The 19,121-nt window shown below is 43.0% G+C and overlaps 1 protein-coding gene across 1 annotated transcript in view; it reads right to left on the bottom strand.

Annotated features, from left to right (window-relative positions):
• The window catches only part of KITLG (KIT ligand), an 85,809-nt gene extending 72,837 nt beyond the window's left edge, over positions 1-12,972 (bottom strand). Inside the window, exon 1 of the mRNA XM_030548585.1 lies at positions 12,748-12,972. Coding sequence (XP_030404445.1) covers positions 12,748-12,762 — 15 coding nt within the window. The 5' untranslated portion in view covers positions 12,763-12,972. The remainder of the gene's footprint in view (positions 1-12,747) is intronic.
• Between the last annotated feature and the right edge of the window lie 6,149 nt (positions 12,973-19,121).

Here is a 19,121-nt window from a genome sequence, read left to right as displayed (position 1 = left end):
ATATGGGAAATTAGAATGAGCACCTGGGGGGTTTCACCTTCCTCTGCAGCATGAGGCACAGGTCACTTGCAGATTTAAACTAGAGCAGGGGTGGCATGCAAGCTGATTTTCAGTGCACTCACACTGTCCAGGTCCTGGCCACTGGTCTGGGGGAGACTCTGCATTTTAATTTAAATTTTAAATGAAGCTTCTTAAACATTTTAAAAATCTTATTTAATATATAACTAAACTATTGTATGTATAGACTTATAGAAAGTCTTCTATAAACATTAAAATGTATTACTGGCATGTGAAGACTCGGCACAACAAATCTGAAAGGTTGCTGACCCCTGAACTAGAGTAAACGGTGGATTCTCTGTAACTTGGAGTCTTTAAACCATGGTTTTAGGACTTGAGTAACTCAACCAGAGGTTAGGAATCTATTTCAGGAATGAGTGAAGTTCTGTGGCCAATGGGAGCTGCAGGAAGTGACGGCCAGCATGTCCCCATGGCTTCCCGCATCTTCCATTGGCCAGAAATGACAAACCATGGCTGCTGAGAGCTGCAGTGGGCCATACCTGCAGACAGCCAATGTAAACAAAATGTCTCCCAGCCCGCCAGCGGATTACCATGATGGGCTGCATGCCGAAGGTCGCCAACCTCTGAACTAGATGATCACAATGGTCCCTTCTGACCTTAAAGTCTATGAGCACAGCTGTGATATAACAAGTAGTAATTTGTCTCTGGAAGAAGCAAGAAAGATTACCTGAAATATATGCCAAAAATAAAATCAGTATCAGTTCTTTGACAATCACATCTTCAGAAGTGAAAGATATTGCTACTGAACAGTAATGCAAAGGCAGGCAATAAATAATGGCACAACATCCTGCTTTCTTGTATTTCTCCATGTTAGAGTCTCTTTAGGGATAACCCATTGCAGGAAAATCTCTGTCAGACCTGCTTATCTCATAAACCTTAAAAGGCTCTTCCATGAGCTACAAGATTGTAAAATTCAAGGTCCTTTCTTCATACTTCAAGAAATGGTTCACCTGAAGGCAGTGATCTAAATCACTTTGAAATTTTGATTAGGGCTGTCAATTAACTGCTGTTAACTCATATGATTAACTCAAAAAATTAATCGTAATTAATTGCAGTTTTAATTGCACTGTTAAACAATAGAATACCAATTGAAATTTATTAAATATTTGGATGTTTTTCTAAATTTTCAAATATATTGATTTCAATTACAACACAGAATATAAAGTGTACAGTGCTCACTTTATATTACAAACATTTGCACTGTAAAAATGATAAACAAAAGAAACAGTAAAAACAAGGAGTCCTTGTGGCACCTAGGAGACTAACAAATTTATTTGGGCATAAGCTTTCGTAGGCTAAAACCCACTTCATCAGCTACACGGAGTGGAAAATACAGAGGCAGGTATAAATACACCGCACACGAAAAGTTGGGAGTTGCCTTATCAAGCTGTGGGGTCAGGACACCATCAAATTAGGCCTGAATAAAGACTGGGAGTGGATGGGTCACTACAAAAACTAATTTCTCTCTACTGATACTCACACCTTCTTGTCAACTGTTTGAAATGAGCCACCTTGATTACAGCAGCCTCACTAGGATTACAAAAGTGATTTTTCCTCCCTTGCTATTCACCCCTTCTTGTCAACTGTTGAGAATAGCCCTAGTCGCCTTAATTGGATTAGCTCGTTAGTACTGATCCCCTACTTGGTAAGGCAACTCTCATCTTTTCATGTGCTGTGTATTTATACCTGCCTCTGTATTTTCCACTCCATGCCTCTGATGAAGTGGGTTTTAGCTCACGAATGCCCAAATAAATCTGTTAGTCTCTAAGGTCCCACAAGGACTCCTAGTTGTTTTTGCTGATACAGACTAACATGGCAACCACTCTGAAAAGAAACAGTATTTGTCAAAAAGTGACAAAGAGTCCTGTGGCATCTTATAGACTAACAAACGTATTGGAGCATAAGCTTTCAGTTCACCTCATACAAGTACCATAGTGCAATCTCTTTAGGCTGAAAGTGCTACTTTCAAAGGTAGATTTTTTTTGTTGCATAACTGCACTCAAAAACAAAACAATGCAAAACGTTAGAGTCTAAAATTCCACTCAGTCCTGCTTCTCTTTCAGCCAATCACTAAGACAAACAAGTTTGTTTACATTTACGGAAGATAATGCTGCTCACTTCTTATTTACAATGACACCAGAAAGTGAGAACAGACGTTCACATGGGACTTTTGTAGCTGGCATTGCAAGGTATATATGTGCCAAATATGCTAAACATTCATATGTCTCTTCATGCTTTGGACACCATTCTAGAGGACATGCTTTCATGCTGATGATGCTCGTTAAAAAAAGTGTTAATTAAATTTGTGACTGAACTCCTTGGGCGAGAATTGTATGTCTCCAGCTCTATTTTACTAGCATTCTGCCATATATTTAATGTTATAGTAGTCTCAGATGATGACTCAGCACATGTTCATTTTAAGAACACTTTCACTGCAGATTTGAGAAAACACAAAGAAGGTACCAATGTGAGCTTTCTAAAGATAGCTATAGCACTCAACCCAAGATTTAAGAATCTGAAGTGCCTTCCAAAATCTCAGAGGGATGAGGTGTGGAGCATGCTTTCAGTACTGTTATACAAGGCACTGGTGAAACCTCATCTGGAATACTGTGTGCAGTTCTGGTCTCCCATGTTTAAGAAGAATGAATTCAAACTGGAACAGGTTCAGAGACGAGCTACTAGGATGATCCGAGGAATGGAAAACCTGTCTTATGAAAGGAGACTCAAAGAGCTTGGCTTGTTTAGCCTAACCAAAAGAAGGTTGAGGGGGGATATGATTGCTCTTTATAAATATATCAGAGGGATAAATATTAAGGAGGGAGAGGAATTATTTAAGCTTAGTACCAATGTGGACACAAGAACAAATGGATATAAACTGGACCCTAGGAAGTTTAGACTTGAAATTAGACAAAGGTTTCTAACCATTAGAAGAGCGAAGTTCTGGAACAGCCTTCCAACGGGAGTAGTGGGGACAAAAGACATATCTGGCTTTAAGACTAAGCTTGATAAGTTTATGGAGGGGATGGTATAATGGGATAGCCTAATTTTGGCAATTAATTTGAAAATTGATCTTTGATTATCAGCAGGTCAGTATGCCCAGTGGTCTGTGATAGGATGTTAGATGGGATGAGATCTGAGGTACTACAGAGAATTCTTTCCTGGGTGCTGGCTGGTGAGTCTTGCCCAAATGCTCAGAGTTTAACTGATCGCCATATTTGGGGTCAGGAAGGAATTTTCCTCCAGGGCAGATTGGTAGAGGCCCTAGAGATTTTTCGCCTTCCTCTGCAGCATGGGGCACGGGTCACTTGCTGGAGGATTCTCTGCAGCTTGAGGTCTTCAAACCACAATTTGAGGACTTCAGTAACTCAGACATAGGTTAGGGGTTTGTTATTGAAGTGCATGGGTGAGATTCTGTGGCCTGCATTGTGCAGGAGGTCAGACTAGATGATCATATATGGTCCCTTCTCACCTTAAAGTCTATGAGAAGTCTTAAAAGAGAAACAACTCTGATGTGGAAACTACAGAACCTGAACCACCAGAAAAGAAAATCAACCTTCTGCTGGTGGCATCTGACTCAGATGATGAAAATGAACATGGATTGGTCCGCACTGCTTTGGATCATTATTGAGCAGAACCTGCCATTGGCATGGACACATGTCCTCTGGAATGGTGGTTAAAGCATGAAGGGACATATGAATCTTTAGTGAATCTTGAATGTAAGTATCTTGTGACGGCAGTTACAATAGTGCCATGCGAACACCTGTTCTCACTTTCAGGTGACATTGTAAACAAGAAGCGGGCAGCATGATCTCCTGCAAATGTAAACAAATGTGTTTGTCTGAGCGATTGGCTGAACAAGAAATAGGACTGAGTGGACTTGTAGGATCTAAAGCAGTGGTGGGCAACCTGCGGCCCATTGCCAACACACGGCCTGTCACGGTAATCTGCTGGTGGGCTGCGAGGCAGCTTGCTTACATTGACCATCCACAGCATGGCCATCCGCAGCTCCCGGCCAATGGGAGCTACAGGAAGCCACGGGGATGTGCTGGCCACTGCTTCCCGCAGCTTCTATTGGCTGGGAATGGCGAATTGCAGTCACTGGGAGTTGCTGGTGGCCATGCCTGCAGACGGTCAATGGAAACAAGTTTCTCGCGGTGCGCCAACGGATTACCATGCAGGTTGCCCACCACTGGTCTAAAGTTTTATATTTTATAATTTTTGAAAGTAGTTATTTTTTGAACATAATTATACATTTATAAGTTCAACTTTCATGATAAAGTGATTGCATTACAGTACTTGTATTAGGTGAATTAAAAATACTGTCTTGTTCTTTTACAGTGCAAATATTTGTAATAAAAATAAATTTAAAGTGAGCATTGTATACTTTGTATTCTGCGTTATAATTGAAAATCAATATATTTGAAAATGTAGAAAACATCCACAAATATTTAAATAAAGGGTATTCTATTATTAACAGTGCGTTTAATGGCATGAATCACAATTTTTTTAATTTCACAATTAATTTTTTTAATTGTGCAATTAAATCACAATTCATTTTTTAATCAATTGTCAGCCATAATTTTTATAAGGATATAAGTTGCAGAAATCTTCAAACCTTCACAAACAGTGAGATCTATAAGCCCACAATTGGAAGAATAATTTCTGGAGAAGACACTGGATATTGATCTAGGTCCATTCTCCTAATAGGAGAGCAATATAACAAGTAAGAAGGCAAGTAAGGAATGCTGGAGACAAGAGGTGAGATTGTAAAGTAAAGGGAGCTGGAAAAATTCACAAACTAATCAGATAATTAGATAAGTATCTATAACAATTTTCCAAACCGTTTGAGCTACCCATCATTAACACCAGTTATATATATTTCAATTAAATATATATCTGGGGAAGTTACTGTTAGGTCACATTATTTAAAAACAATTACAATTATATTTGGAAGAAACAGAGTATGGTCTTTAGGCAACAGTTTTAAATTACTCTTCTATTAAATTGTAATAGAAAACTCTCAAATTAAAAAAAAAAAGTAATAGGTTTAACATATCTAAATTATTAGAGACAAATTCTGCTACCCTTACTCACGATGTGTAATATCTTACTAAAAATCAATGGGACTACTAGATGTGAGTAAGGATGGCAAAATCAGGCCCTTAATTTGAATCAAATTAAAAAATACAATCTTTTAACCATTCCTGTGCATGCAACATTAACATAATAAGTAAGAGGTCTTTTTCATACTGAAGAAACTACAGAATTTTCCTCAATAGGGAGGAAAGATGGTTCAGTGTTTGGGGCATTAGCCTGTAATTCAGGAGATCAGGGTTTAATTCCCTGCTCCACTGCATACCCTTTGTAATTCACTTAGGCTCCCATTTTAGAGGTAAGTAATTGACTTTCAATAAGACTTGAGAGCCTAAGTGCTTAAGTCACTACTGAAAATGGGATTACACTCTAAGTCACTTAGGCCTTTCAATGCCGTTAAAATTCTGGGCCTTAGTCTCTCTGTGACTCAGTTTCCCATGTGTAACATAATAATAGTATTTCCATCTCTCACAGGACTTGGTGAGGAGCCATACAGTAAAAGATTATAAGGTGCTCAGATACTACAGTGATGATTGCTCATTAACAGGGTTAAAATATGGTCAGTCTTGCACTGTAAATAGAACAAAACCAGTCTTCCTGATCTATGCTACAGAGTCTTGACTTCAGCATGTGGAATGATTTGGCAACACAGTTCAGTCCTGTATTCATTTCCAAGAATGAACTTTGCTTTAATTATGTCATGAGACTTAAGTAGTATAACTTGCTATGTGCCATACAGTAGTTTCTGAAAAGCAGATGAGGTCAGAGCGAAGGGGCCAAACCTTATAGTTCTTGCATGTCCAGAAACTGTCATTAAAGTCAGTGGAGGTTTGGCGTGTGCAAGGACCCAAAGAGATTTAAACCTAGAGTACAGTTCTTTAAGATGGTTTTAGGATGGTTTCCCCATCCATGACCACCATTCATCTAATATAGTTTATGGTCTATGTTATCATGACCCAAAGTGTTTGCTAATCCAAGTTAGTAAATTGAGTAGACACATATCTCAGCGGAAATAATTTATCAGCCTTCATTAACCTCAACAATTTTGCATGGACATTGTTTTAATCAAAAACACTTGATCCAGAATTTTATTTTTTCCTGGCAGATCCTAAGTGTATTATGTTTTCCATTTTCATTCTTATACAGATAAACATCTGATATTTACACTTACGTCTGGTAATAATAATTAAAACCTCCCACCACAATCAATACATGCTGTATACAAGAATTTATTTACTACATTAAATGTGTTTTCATATATTAAAAACTCACAGAATAAAAATTCATAAATACAATTAAATACACTGCCCCAGCTCAGATAATTACCAGCAATAAAAGTCAAAAAAAGTGAACCTTCCTCTCTCCACTCACGTTATATTCTTCCATCTCCTTCATCTCAAATCCCAGGAAAACACATCAGTTTGAAGTTTATTTGGAAGGTTAACTAATCTGTCATACCAAAGACCAAATATAGAATAAACTCTTCCATTTTCTTCTGTCAGTTCCCACACCACTCAAATGCAATTGCATAGAGGGATATTTTTCATGCTTTGCTTTAAATAATGGGTGCTATGTTTACATGCTACATACTTAGCATTGCCCTCCCCAAGCCAAAGCGAACATTTTGCCAACACTGAACTTTCGCACCATATGGTGATTACATGAGCCAGTGTACCATTAAGCTACATAACATCAAACTGATAGGACAGCAGTAACTTTAGCTAGCATCTCAGTTTTAACTGGTTGAACAATAGGACAACGTGAATTTCAGTGATAAAGTCAGACTTACATGTCAGAAATAGATTATTGGGACATATTTCATATTATACAAGAAATTTCCCCCTACACTGGATCACAAATTACGGGTACACAAACCCATGGACATGAAATGCAAGCAAGCAGGGCAAATCACCATATTAAATATCCAAAAGCACCCCCAGAAAAGACAGCAGTCTTTTAGACCATCCTGCTGGTGTTTCTTTATAAGCCTTCCCTCAGAGTATTCATAATGCACTGTCCACAACAAATTAAGTAAACCAGTCTTCTAGAGACAGAATCAAAACTGGGTGGGGAGGAAACCCTATCTGGACTCTCAGCTCAGTTCTCTGAGGACTGGTTATGGCATGGCATCCTCCTAGCTCCTAGACATTCTGTTCTGTCTCCCAAGCAGCATCTGTGGAGATCCAAACTTTACTTCTGTGGATTTCAAGAGGAGAAAGAGCTACACACTGCAATCCATTTGAATAACTGTGCAGGGCAGGAGAGACTGATTAGAAGTTCAACCTTCGTTTGTTGGGAATGCCTCTGAATGCTTTCACAATCCATTGTTTTGCACTGGACACATATCTTCTTTTTTGTTTTTTGTTTTAGCATGCTATTATGCAGGACAGAAATATATAATTTGCTTCTCCGCTTTCTGTCAGCTTCCTTCTTACATAGTTTGATTGTACTTCATACTAATACACAGGCTTCCTCTCCAGTGCCCAAGAATGTAGTAAAGCTAAGACTGTCCCATGAACGAAGCCCAGAAGGTCACGTAACCACTGGCAATGAATGCACCCATTCAACAGTGAAAAGCTTCATTTTGCCTTAAGCTCTTTTCCACTATTAAGGTCTCCAGGAGGTTGTGTCTAGCCTGATGCTGCAGGTCAAAATTCTGAAACATTTAGCCATTTCAATAGTGGGTGCCACTATCACTAACTCCAGTTTTTCTAGTTAGCTCTGTGTGATGACCCCTACCTGTACTGTTTCTTAATGAATCTGAACCAATTTAGATTGTCCTTTAATTAAACAAAGAATAAGAAAGTCAGAGATTTACTAAATATTCTGGTAAACAGTATTATAGCATCATTACTCGCCATATTTTCTCATATTTAAAAGGTTGTTTTGCCATAAGTGATATTGTTTGTTTTCATATTATGTAATATTATAAAATATTATATAAAATAATATAAAAGATCATAGACTCACTTCCAGTATTAATGTTTAATTACTAAGAGCATAATCCTGCAAAGCCTCTCATGAGAGAAATCCTTCAATTAGATTACTTCCATAGGACTAGTCACATAGTAAAAATGGGCAGGATTGGACCCTAAATGTTAAATCATATTTTAAAAAGAGAATTACCATCATTTTTGACATAGCCAGGAGCTGTTGGTGTGTTTAAAATAGAGATTTCATTTTTTTACCAAAATGCATAGTTTTTGAAGAAACAGTTTCAGCATTTAAATTATTGATGAACCAATTCTTTGCAGTATCCCTAATTTTGTCAGGTCACAGACTGTATGACTGCGGCAAATAAAATGATAAACTTGATCATGTTCTTTTGAACAAAGTTTTTAACAGCACATATTTTTTCCACTGTCCATCAGCACTTTACTTGTAGATATGTATCCCTCAACTAGTCCCTTAGCTGAAATAAAAAGAATGAGTACTTGTGGCTCCTTAGAGACTAATAAATTTATTTGAGCATAAGCCCAGGAAAGCTTATGTTCAAATAAATTTGTTAGTCTCTCAGGTGCCACAAGTATTCCTCGTTCTTTTTGCTGATACAGACTAACATGGCTACCACTCTGTTAGTTGAAATAGTTAAACACCTTAGGGTATGGCTACACTTGAAACTTCAAACACTGCAGCGGCAGCGCTTTGAAGTGCGAGTGTGGTCGCAGTGCCAGCGCTGGGAGAGAGCTCTCCCAGCGCTGCAGGTACTCCACATCCTCTACAGGTGTAGCTTGCAGCGCCAGCGCTGTGGCACTGCTAAACTGAGGGCTTGTCTACATCAGAAAGTTGCAGCGCTGGTGAGGGAGTTACAGCGCTGCAACTTTGAGAGTGTCCACATCTGCAGGGCATCACCAGCGCTGCAACTCCCTCTTTGCAGCGCTGGCCGTACTCCCGTTTTGTCTCGGGTGTAGAGGATCCAGCGCTGGTGATCCAGCGCTGGTAATGCAATGTAGACACTCACCAGCGCTTTTCTTGACCTCCGTGGAAGGAGGAAGCCTCTGGTAATCAAGCTGGTTTCCTTTCCCGGTTTGCCCTCTCGGTCCCGGAGCCAGCCAGCAAACCGCAGGGAAGGAGACCTGCTTGCTCGGGGTTCCGGGACCGAGAGAGCAAACCGGGAACGCCGCGGTTTGCTCTCTCGGTCCCGGAGCCAGCCAGCAAACCGCGGGGAAGGAGACCTGCTTGCTCAGGGTTCCGGGACCGAGAGAGCAAACCGGGAACGCCGCGGTTTGCTCTCTCGGTCCCGGAGCCAGCCAGCAAACCGCGGGGAAGGAGACCTGCTTGCTCGGGGTTCCGGGACCGAGAGAGCAAACCGGGAAAGGAAACCAGCTTCGCCGCGGTTTGCTCTCTCGGTCCCGGAACCCCGAGCAAGCAGGTCTCCTTCCCCGCGGTTTGCTGGCTGGCTCCGGGACCGAGAGAGCAAACCGGGAAAGGAAACCAGCTTCGCCGCGGTTTGCTCTCTCGGTCCCGGAACCCCGAGCAAGCAGGTCTCCTTCCCCGCGGTTTGCTGGCTGGCTCCGGGACCGAGAGAGCAAACCGCGGCGTTCCCGGTTTGCTCTCTCGGTCCCGGAACCCCGAGCAAGCAGGTCTCCTTCCCTGCGGTTTGCTGGCTGGCTCCGGGACCGAGAGAGCAAACCGCGGCGAAGCTGGTTTCCTTTCCCGGTTTGCTCTCTCGGTCCCGGAACCCCCCTTGAAGCCGCCCAACAGCGCTGCAGTGTGGCCACATCTAACACCACTTGCAGCGCTGGTTGCTGTAAGTGTGGCCACTCTGCAGCGCTGGCCCTATACAGCTGTACTAATACAGCTGTAACAACCAGCGCTGCAAAATTTTAGATGTAGACATGGCCTGAGGCTTTACAGCGCTGTATCTTGCAGTGCTCAAGGGGGTGTTTTTTCTGAGCACGAAAGTTGCAGCGCTGTAGAGTGCCAATGTAGCCATGGCCTCAGTCTTGTGTAACATTATCTTAAATGTAAACCAAGATTCTTTTTTTTCTATTTAAGTAGTTTTTCAAGGCAGTCTGATCTTGCTCAGCTTGACCTTTTTTAACACGGATCTAGTGAACAACTTCCTTCCCAGCCTTCCAATCCCCCTCCTTTTCTCTGCAGCAATCATAATGGATGTTTATGTAAAAAGGGAGGAACAAGACAACACTAACTCACGTCAGTGCAATTCCACTATTTGATTAAACACACCATTTTGTAGTTTTCTTTCTCTGTGTGTAGAAATGGATAGTTTTAGTGAAAAAATCTTTCAGTTTACAGTTCCCTCTGCTTTGATCTCTTCAGAGTGATGATTAGTTTGGTTTTCTCCTCCTGTCTGTTTGCTAACCCATCACCTTAGCTCACAGGTTGAATTCTGAAAAGAACACGCAAAAGCTCTGCAGGATGCAAATTATTGTGTTGTTTGGTGGTTTGTTTGTGGGGGACGGGTTAAGTTTTGGGTGGGGGGGAGGGGGAGCACAACTGCTTGAAGGCTGACAAGTTGCTTCACATCAGTGACAGAAGCAGTTCCACAAAGCTAAGCCACTATTTGAAAACCCCTGAGCTAAACCATATGCTATGGAATGCCAGGACTTCCTGCTTTTCCCAGCTGAATGGGTGGGCTCCATTATGCCTGCTTTGCTCTGTATTTGTGAATTTGGAAAAATGTTTTGATATTTTAAAAAAGTTGAACATTTCCTTTCACTAGGACTATAAATTACTTTACCATAATTCTTAACTACTTGCTGAACAATTTCATTCTCTTCCCCATAAACAAGTTTAAAAGTAAGATGGTAGGGGTTAGAGCAACATGCTGGCTCTCTTCCGGTATCCAACCCATTTTAAACAAAAAGTATAAAAAAAGATTATAGCAAAGCAACACTAGTGAATAACGTGTTCACTGCTGCTTTGCTGAGTTTGCTCACAAGGTTTGAAACAATAGTTTGGAGGTGTCAGCCACCCCCATTCAGCACAAGTGAATGTTAAGACATGGCTATTTACATCTTGATCATTTTAGTATAAACATGTGGTTGGATGTCACATACATTAAAGATGGAAAAGATTAATTAGTGCTGACACCTAGAGCTACTGCCAGAAAGTTCTTGTCCCTACACAAGCCAATTTTAAACATTCCAAGTGATGGGGGCTTCCTGTTCCACCACTTCTCTTGGAAGACTATTAACCACTTAGTAGATCACAGGTAGGAAATTTTTCCTGATTTTTTTCAGCGTGATTTTTTTTTAAACCATAGCCCATTAGTCCTAGATGTACACCAAGGCTCTAAATGAATGATCAGGGAAAAGGACCATGTGTGTGCAGCGGTAACTGAGAGAGAGGAGAGGAGCAAAGTGGGGAGCCTCCAGATAAGGAGAAAGGGGAACCAGCAGTCACCAGAAGGGTAGCAGCTGCTCACCAAAGGGAGCAGTGAGAGTAGGGCATGGCAGGAGTTCCACTATTCCTTCTCTCTCTCCAACAGCACGATCTTCTGAGATACCCTTGGCTCTCTCTGATGTCTGTGGGAGTTGAGGGTACTCAGCACCTTGCAGGATCAGGCCCTAAACTCTTGCCTTTAAACAGTTTCTGGTGATTTTTGAAATAAGATTATTTTCCTGCTGCCTTCTTATCAACTGTGCCTTCCCTCACCCCCTTTTTAAAATGTAAACAGTACAGTAATTGTAATCTCACATAGAACTTGGAGAAATAATGGCACATAATCCACCAAATGTACAGAGCAATTCTTTATTACTGGGGTGGGAAAGGGCAAGGGGAAGAATGCCAAATAGCCATCTAAAATGTATTTGACATGCTCTATAGTACAAGCTACTTGAATGAAGCTAGTGACCATGACCTATATTTCGCCTCGAGTTATTTCATGTTGTGGGTCCACTGTGTTTAGAACATACGTTTCTAATGTGTCTATCGCACACAACACATGTAACTTATTTATTGAGGTCACATTCCCAGTTGACTTCTGAGATCTTCTATGATAAGATTTTTACTTTCTTGGAACTTTTCCACAAATTGCTTGGTACGTGAGAATGCCGATAGGAAGGAATTCTTCAGGCCCCCCCACCTCCGTAAAATAGCTATGTTATTATTAATCATTGGAACCGATCTGCCCTTGCAAGGCGTCCAGAACCTCCCGCTTCCCATGCTAGCACTGTCTCGCGTTAGTGACAGCTGAACCTGAAGCACCCAACCTGCCGAGGCTTAGGTGGTGGAAAAGGGGTTTACATTTCTACTCCACCCAAATCCACGTGCTAGCAGCTATGAGTCTCTCTAATAATCGAGACTTTAATAAACTAAGCCCTTTAATACTCCAGAGCCTGAAGCAGATCTTAAGGGACAGCAGCCAATCTCACCTAAAACCAGTTACACAGCCAGGTAGGGCAAGCTGGCTCCCGAATTACCTCTAGCGCCTGCATCTTGAACGCTTTTCTCTGCATGGGTCTGGCCAGTGACCAGATTCGTCCCCAGCACGCAAATTTTTTTTTTAGAAAAGTTCCCATTGAGCTGCGCGCCTCCTTGAGTCCTCCATCCCCCCCAGCACCTCGGATGCTCCCTGCCTCCTGAAGCGCGCTGGGTCTAGGTACTCACTTGTGTCTTCTTCATAAGGAACGACAGCGCGGCAGTCCAGCCCAGCCGGCCGCGTGCAATCTCCCTTCAGCGGCACTGGGGCTCCAGCATAGTGCAGCCGCAGATAGTCCACGCATTGGGGTTGCCCGGAGCGAGCGCCCACTCTCTCCGCGGCCCCTTGGCTCGCAAGCCGCGCTGCTCGCTGACTCCACGGCGTGAGCAGAGGCGCTGACTGAGGCCGGAGCCGGCGCCGCGCCAGTTCTTTTATAGCGCCGCTCTGCCTCCAGCAGCAGGCGCAGTAGAAGCAGCGGCAGCCCGAGCCGGGGCGAGACACGCCTTTCCCCTCCCTCTCCTCCCACAGCCTCTGAGAGTGGGGAGCAGATTCCTCGCCAACGGGCAGGGAAGTTTAACGCGTTACCAAGCGGAGTTTGCCCGCTCCCACCACGGCGGGAAGCCCAACCCGACTCTCCCCTTGGGGGCAGGCGTTAGTCAGGGGCTTGCTGCTGGTTGGGTTTAATTCTCAGGCCTGGGTGCTGGCTTGACCTGCTTTCCATTAGGTATGGGGCGTGTACGGGCTGGTTCAATGGCTCTCAGCACCCCCACTATACAAATTGTTCCAGCAGTAGGTATACACCGTTGTGCTGTAGTTGGTACAGGCCAAAGTCAGTGCTGGATGCTGACAGCTCAGAGTGGGAGCCCTTTAACCAGGGCTGCCCAGAGGATTCCGGGGGCCTGGGGTCTTCGGCGGTAATTTGGCGGTGGGGAGTCCTTCCGCTTCAGGACCCGCCGTGAAGTGCTCCGAAGACCTGCGGCAGGGGCCCCCCGCTTCCAAATTACCACGGAAGACCTACACATCCCGCTTCGGCGGTAATTCGGCTGCAGGGGACCCCCCACCAGCGAAGACCAGGAGCAGAAGAAGCTCCAGAGGCCCTGAAAAACTCTCGTGGGGCCCCGCAGGGCCCAGGGCAAATTGCCCTCCCCACTGGGTGGCCCTGCCCTTTACACCCACTTTGCACACAGGGTATGGGGGCAACAGTAAACAGGGCCTTTACTGGTTACACACCTGTTTGGAGAGAGGTGGCAAGACTAGAGTGGCAGTCCCCATTTGGCTTATTGGTCCCTAGAAGCTGTTACAAGTTAGAGTAAATTAGAGCAGCTCTAAGGCTCCTTTAAATCATGCTGGGAGCTGAACCAGCCCCAGGCAGCCCTGAGGAGTGAGGGAGTGCAGAGATCGCTTATAGCCATAGTTGCCCTCTTTCCTCCCTTGCCTCAGTGGTGTCAAGAAGAGTTCCAGTTCAGCTGAGGGTTCAGGCAAAAGAAGGGGAAAATAATGTTCCTGCATCTTGAGAAATAGTTGCCAGTGCTTCTTTCTTAAGGTTGTAGCATAGGATGTAACCTTAAAATCCATGAACTGCACACTTGTAAAAAATGAAAGAATTAAAAACCTCTGGGCTTTGGTACAGAGAAATCTAGCACTAGGACCTTGTAGAGAACTGCAAAGAAAAAATAATTAGAAAGGACAAAATTTTGGATTGTGGTGTGTTACTGTATTTCTACATAGGAAAGAACAATTCTTGTATGTGGAGTTCCAGAAGCCAGAGAGAGAGACACACACACACAAAGGCTGTAAGATCCCTTAGCTGTTACTTCTGGAAATGGCAAGTTTGTGAGCTACCGCTGCTGCACTGTACCAGATGCATAACAGACAGGTGAATGAGCTAAGACTGACCAGAGTGACATGGTGAGAGGAACAAACAACCTAGAAGTGCATATTGCAAGCCAGGAAGTTGGAAGAGGAGAAGGCAGGAAAATTTCACAGACTTAGGAGAGAAGAAAAAAGTAATTAAGATGACTTGAATGACCTTTGAGTGTTAGACTAGCTCTTACTATGGTAGTTTTGTTCTTTTTGAAACACTTAGGGAGAAATTCTGGCCCCACTGAAGTTGACAGAAGTTTTACCATCAACTTCCATGTGGGCAGGATTTCAGTTTTTAAGGATGTCTACACTTCGAGTTGGGGATGTAAGTCCCAGCTTGAGGAGACATACTCATGCTAGCTCTGATCAACCTAGCATGCTAAAAATAGTGTGTAGCTGTGGTAGCATGAGTAGAGGGATGGGCTAGCCCATCTGAGACCCTAGATATGTACTCAAGGTAGCTAACTCATCTTGCCACTCATGCTGTCTGTGTGTGTGTAGGAAATGTTTCAGGGAAGATTTACTCAGATATTGCTCCCTGTAAATGATTCAGGACTCACCCCTGCAGCACTCCTTGCTGGTTGTCTCAGGGAGTTAGCTCATCTAGCCTCCAGAGCACCTTCCCACTACCACTTGGCCCCACTGTCCCTCCCAACCCAGTGCCCCATTATCTGGAGTGCAGCTCCCTGGCCATACACCCCTCAGTCTCAGGGTGTCCCCTCCTCAGGGAACCCCCACCCACTATCCCCACCTTGCCTCAGGCTGGGCTACTGCCAGTCCTCATCTAGCCCCCACTCCCTGGGGCAGACTGCAGTGTAAAAGCCATTCATCACTGGCAAGGAGGGTTTGGACCTGCTGCCTCTATCTACTTGTGGGCTGCCCCCTGCAACCCCCAGTACCCATTGGCCTTCTGCTAGGCCACAGCCTGGGGCTTTCCAGGCTGGAGCCTCCCCAGCTGCTCTGCCTTTCCCCAGCCCTGCTCCACTCAGATACTCTGCTCAGGTCCATTTCCCTCTACCACTAGAGAGAGACTGCTGAGCTCCTGGCTCACAGTCTCTTGTATAGGGCCATCTGAGGCCTGATTGGGGCATGGCTTCCAGCTATGCTTACTTCCCCAATCAGCCTAGCTTTTCCCCAGCCCTCTGCCAGGGCTGTTTTAAGCCCTTCCGGGCAGGAGCGAGGGACCCCCCCACTACACTCCCATTGAAACCAATGAAAGCTCCATCAGTATATCAGAGGGCATAATTTAGCTTTTAGAACAAGAGATTGGGATTAAAAAACAAAAGTGTGGTGAAGACACCACTCTTCAAGGTTTCAGTGTAAACAACACAGATCTCACACACAAAACATATAACACCTTCCCCCTTCTAAATTAATCAAACTATTTCTCTTACCTGGCAGGGTTGTTTCAAAATACCTGGGAGGCACTGGGATACTATGATGATACCTGCCTTACAGTGACAAACTCAAGGAGCTCAATCTATTAAACATAACGAAGAGAAGGGTAAGGGGTGACTTGATTACAATCTGAAAGTACCTACATGGAAAAAATATTTAAAAATGGGGTTCATTAATCTAGCAGAGAAGGTATAATATGACCCAATGGCTGAAAGCTGAAGCTAGACAAGTTCAAAGTGGAAATAAGCATACAATTTTTAACTGAGAAAGTATTTCAGCTGTTAGAACAGTTTGCCACACATCATGGTGGATTCTCCATCACTGACCATTTTTAGATCAAGATTAGAGGTTTTTCAAAAAGAGACTTTCTAGGAATTATTTTGGGGAGGTTCTATGGCCTGTGTTATCACAATGGTCTTTTCTGGCCTTGGAATGTATGAGTCTATGATGATGGGGACCTTGTCAGTACTTAGAGCTACTAAGCGAAGAGAAACCATGAACGACCATGTTGCAAAAGAGTCATCCACATGCTTCCATGTGATTCTGAGCTGACAAGATTAGGAAAACCATGTTGTGCTGTACTGTATTTATTTTGTCTGCCTTCTTCATCTTGTGGTTCAGGCACTGGTCTGGAACTCAGGAGAAGTATATCTATTCCACAAACTGCCTGTATAACTTTTGTTTCCCATTTGAAAAGTATTGCAAGGATACATTAATTAATGTTCATGCAGCTTCTCTGAGCACCATGGTGATGGGAGCTATATAAGTACCTAGACAGAGCTATGAAAGTTGGGGCTATTCAGCTCTGTCGGGAAGTCATTTCAAAAGCAGCCCAAGAAAACTATCAGAGGGGTAGCCGTGTCAATCTGGATCTGTAAAAAGCAACAGAGAGTCCTGTGGCACCTTTAAGACTGATGGATGTATTAGAGCATAAGCTTTCGTGGGTGAATACCCACTTCGTCAGATGCATGTAATGTCAGACGAAGTGGGTATTCACCCACGAAAGCTTATGCTCCAATACATCTGTTAGCCAAAAAAAGTAGTTGACAATATGTGTAAAGACCAGTCCCACCAATAGGGAGAAGGGCAGATCTTTCCCACTTGGAATTTCTATGGGCCAAATTCTCTATCGGTGTTAATTCAAACCTTGCCCTTTGGAGACAACTGGCCGAACTTTGCTTCCACACCAGCTTTACAGCTCTATAACAACATTGATTTTGTTGGGGTGGTGGGAGGATGGGATTCTAGATTTAGATAGGTTTCAGAGTGGTAGCCATATTAGTCTGTATCAGTAAAAACCATGAGGAGTCCTTGTGGCACCTTAGTCTCTGAGGTGCCACAAGGACTCCTAAATTTAGAGAGGGAATAGTAAGGACCTGGTGGTCCTAGGGCCTCTCCCCCCTTGGACTGTTGCCCTCTTGTCCTTGCCTCGTCACTTCGCACCACTCCATCCCTTCTGCATTTTAGAAAGATATATTTAGTCAAACACAAGTTACTGAGTTCAATACAGTTGTAAGTGGGTGAAATTTAAAGGACTGTGATATACTGCAGGACAGAGTAGATGATCTCATGGTCCCTTCTGTCCTTAAACTCTATGAACCTATGAATGCATTTACATTATGAACTATAAGAAAAAACTAAAGTCAGTTGTGTTTTCTTTGACCCAGACCTCCAGTGTGTAGAAAAAATGAAATGTGATACTAACTATCCTCTATTTGTGAGTGAACAGCATGATACTCCTCATTAAAGCTGGGCAGGTTAACCATAATGGTTACCTTATAACATGTTATCGGATTTCAATCTTGTTCTTTTGTCCCCTGCAGAACTGGTTTTTCAGAACAAATTCTGGAGAGTTACATGTACTTAATAGACATAGCATGCGTGGACACTATCATGGTTAAGGTAAGCAACCCCTAAACAATTTTTCAGCCTCGCAATTTCTGGATCCCCAGTTCAAACATCTGAAAGGCATTATGCTCATGGGAATGCCAGTTTGGGGCCCAGGAATGTAGAATTTTTTTCATCTTGAAATCCTGGGATTGTCAGTGCAGTAGTTTTAAGGTTGTGGCATGCTGTGGGTATTTACGATTGTAATTCTTAAGTGTTTGTAAAATAATGTATATGTTAATATTTGTTTGGCTAGGTAGCTAGGCACCTTGGCAGCTGAAGTGCAGCAGTGTACACTTTCCCATTTTGATATTTAATTTTCACTTACAATAATTGTGGGAGTCACTATAATTGTCTATTCACAACTTATGCAGATCTGCCTGGGGGAAGATTAGTACTAAAGACAATGTAAGATAATGTCATTTTTCTTCTGGTTTTGTAAAGGCAAAAGTGGAAAAATAAAGCAAAATTTTGCAGCGAACACATTGCTAATGGTTCATGTCATGCTATCTGATAACATTGCTAATGGTTCATGTCGTGCTATCTGATAACAAAACAAATTCCTGAAGTGGCCAAAGGGCTATACTAAGAAACTGGAAATCAGTGAAGAAGTTGAATGTTCCAGAATGATACAATGGTGTGAAAAGTCTTGAAAAAAAGCACTCTTCAAAAGCTGGAGTCTTTCTTTTCTGTTGAGTAGATCTAATCTCTATATCTAGGAACAAAGAGTGTAGGCCATACTGAGCCTTGGTCTACACTATAATCTTATATTGGTATAAGTATATCACTGAGGGGTTTTGAAGTCCATACCCCTGAGGAACATAATTATATCAACTTAACCCCCAGTATAGACAGAGCTATGTTGACAAGAAGGTTTCTCCCATCAATATAACTACCACTTCTTGGGGAGGTGGAGTGTCTATGCCAATGGAAGAAGCTTTCACATTAGTGTAGGTGGTGTCTTCACTAAGCACTACAGTGCAGCAGCCGCACTGATGTAGCTGCAGCACTATAAGTGTAGACAAGTCCTTGCACTACAGGGGATGTTGTCCTGGGAAGCAGTGACTCTGAAAAGGATTTGGAGATCATGGTGGATCATCAGCTGAACATGACTTTGCAGTGTGATGGTGTGCCCAAAAGGACTAATGCAATCCTTGATTACATAAACAGGAGACTCTTGAGTTTGAGTAGAGAGGTTATTTTGCCTCTGTATTTGGCATTGGCGCAACCACTCCTGGAATACTGCTTCCAGTTTTGGTGCCCACAATTCAAGAAAGATGTTGAAAAATAGGAGAAGATTCAGAGACGATTCATGAGAATGCTTAAAGAATTAGAAAACCTGCCTTATAGTGATAGACTCAAGAAACCAGTCCATTTAGCTTAAGATAGAGAAGGTTAAGAGGTGACCTTACAA

This window comes from Gopherus evgoodei, chromosome 1 (genome assembly GCF_007399415.2).
Source record: "Gopherus evgoodei ecotype Sinaloan lineage chromosome 1, rGopEvg1_v1.p, whole genome shotgun sequence".
Taxonomy (NCBI): Eukaryota; Metazoa; Chordata; order Testudines; family Testudinidae; genus Gopherus; species Gopherus evgoodei.
The sequence above is the reverse complement of the archived record's forward strand: the minus strand, read 5'-3'. Positions and strand labels throughout refer to the sequence as shown.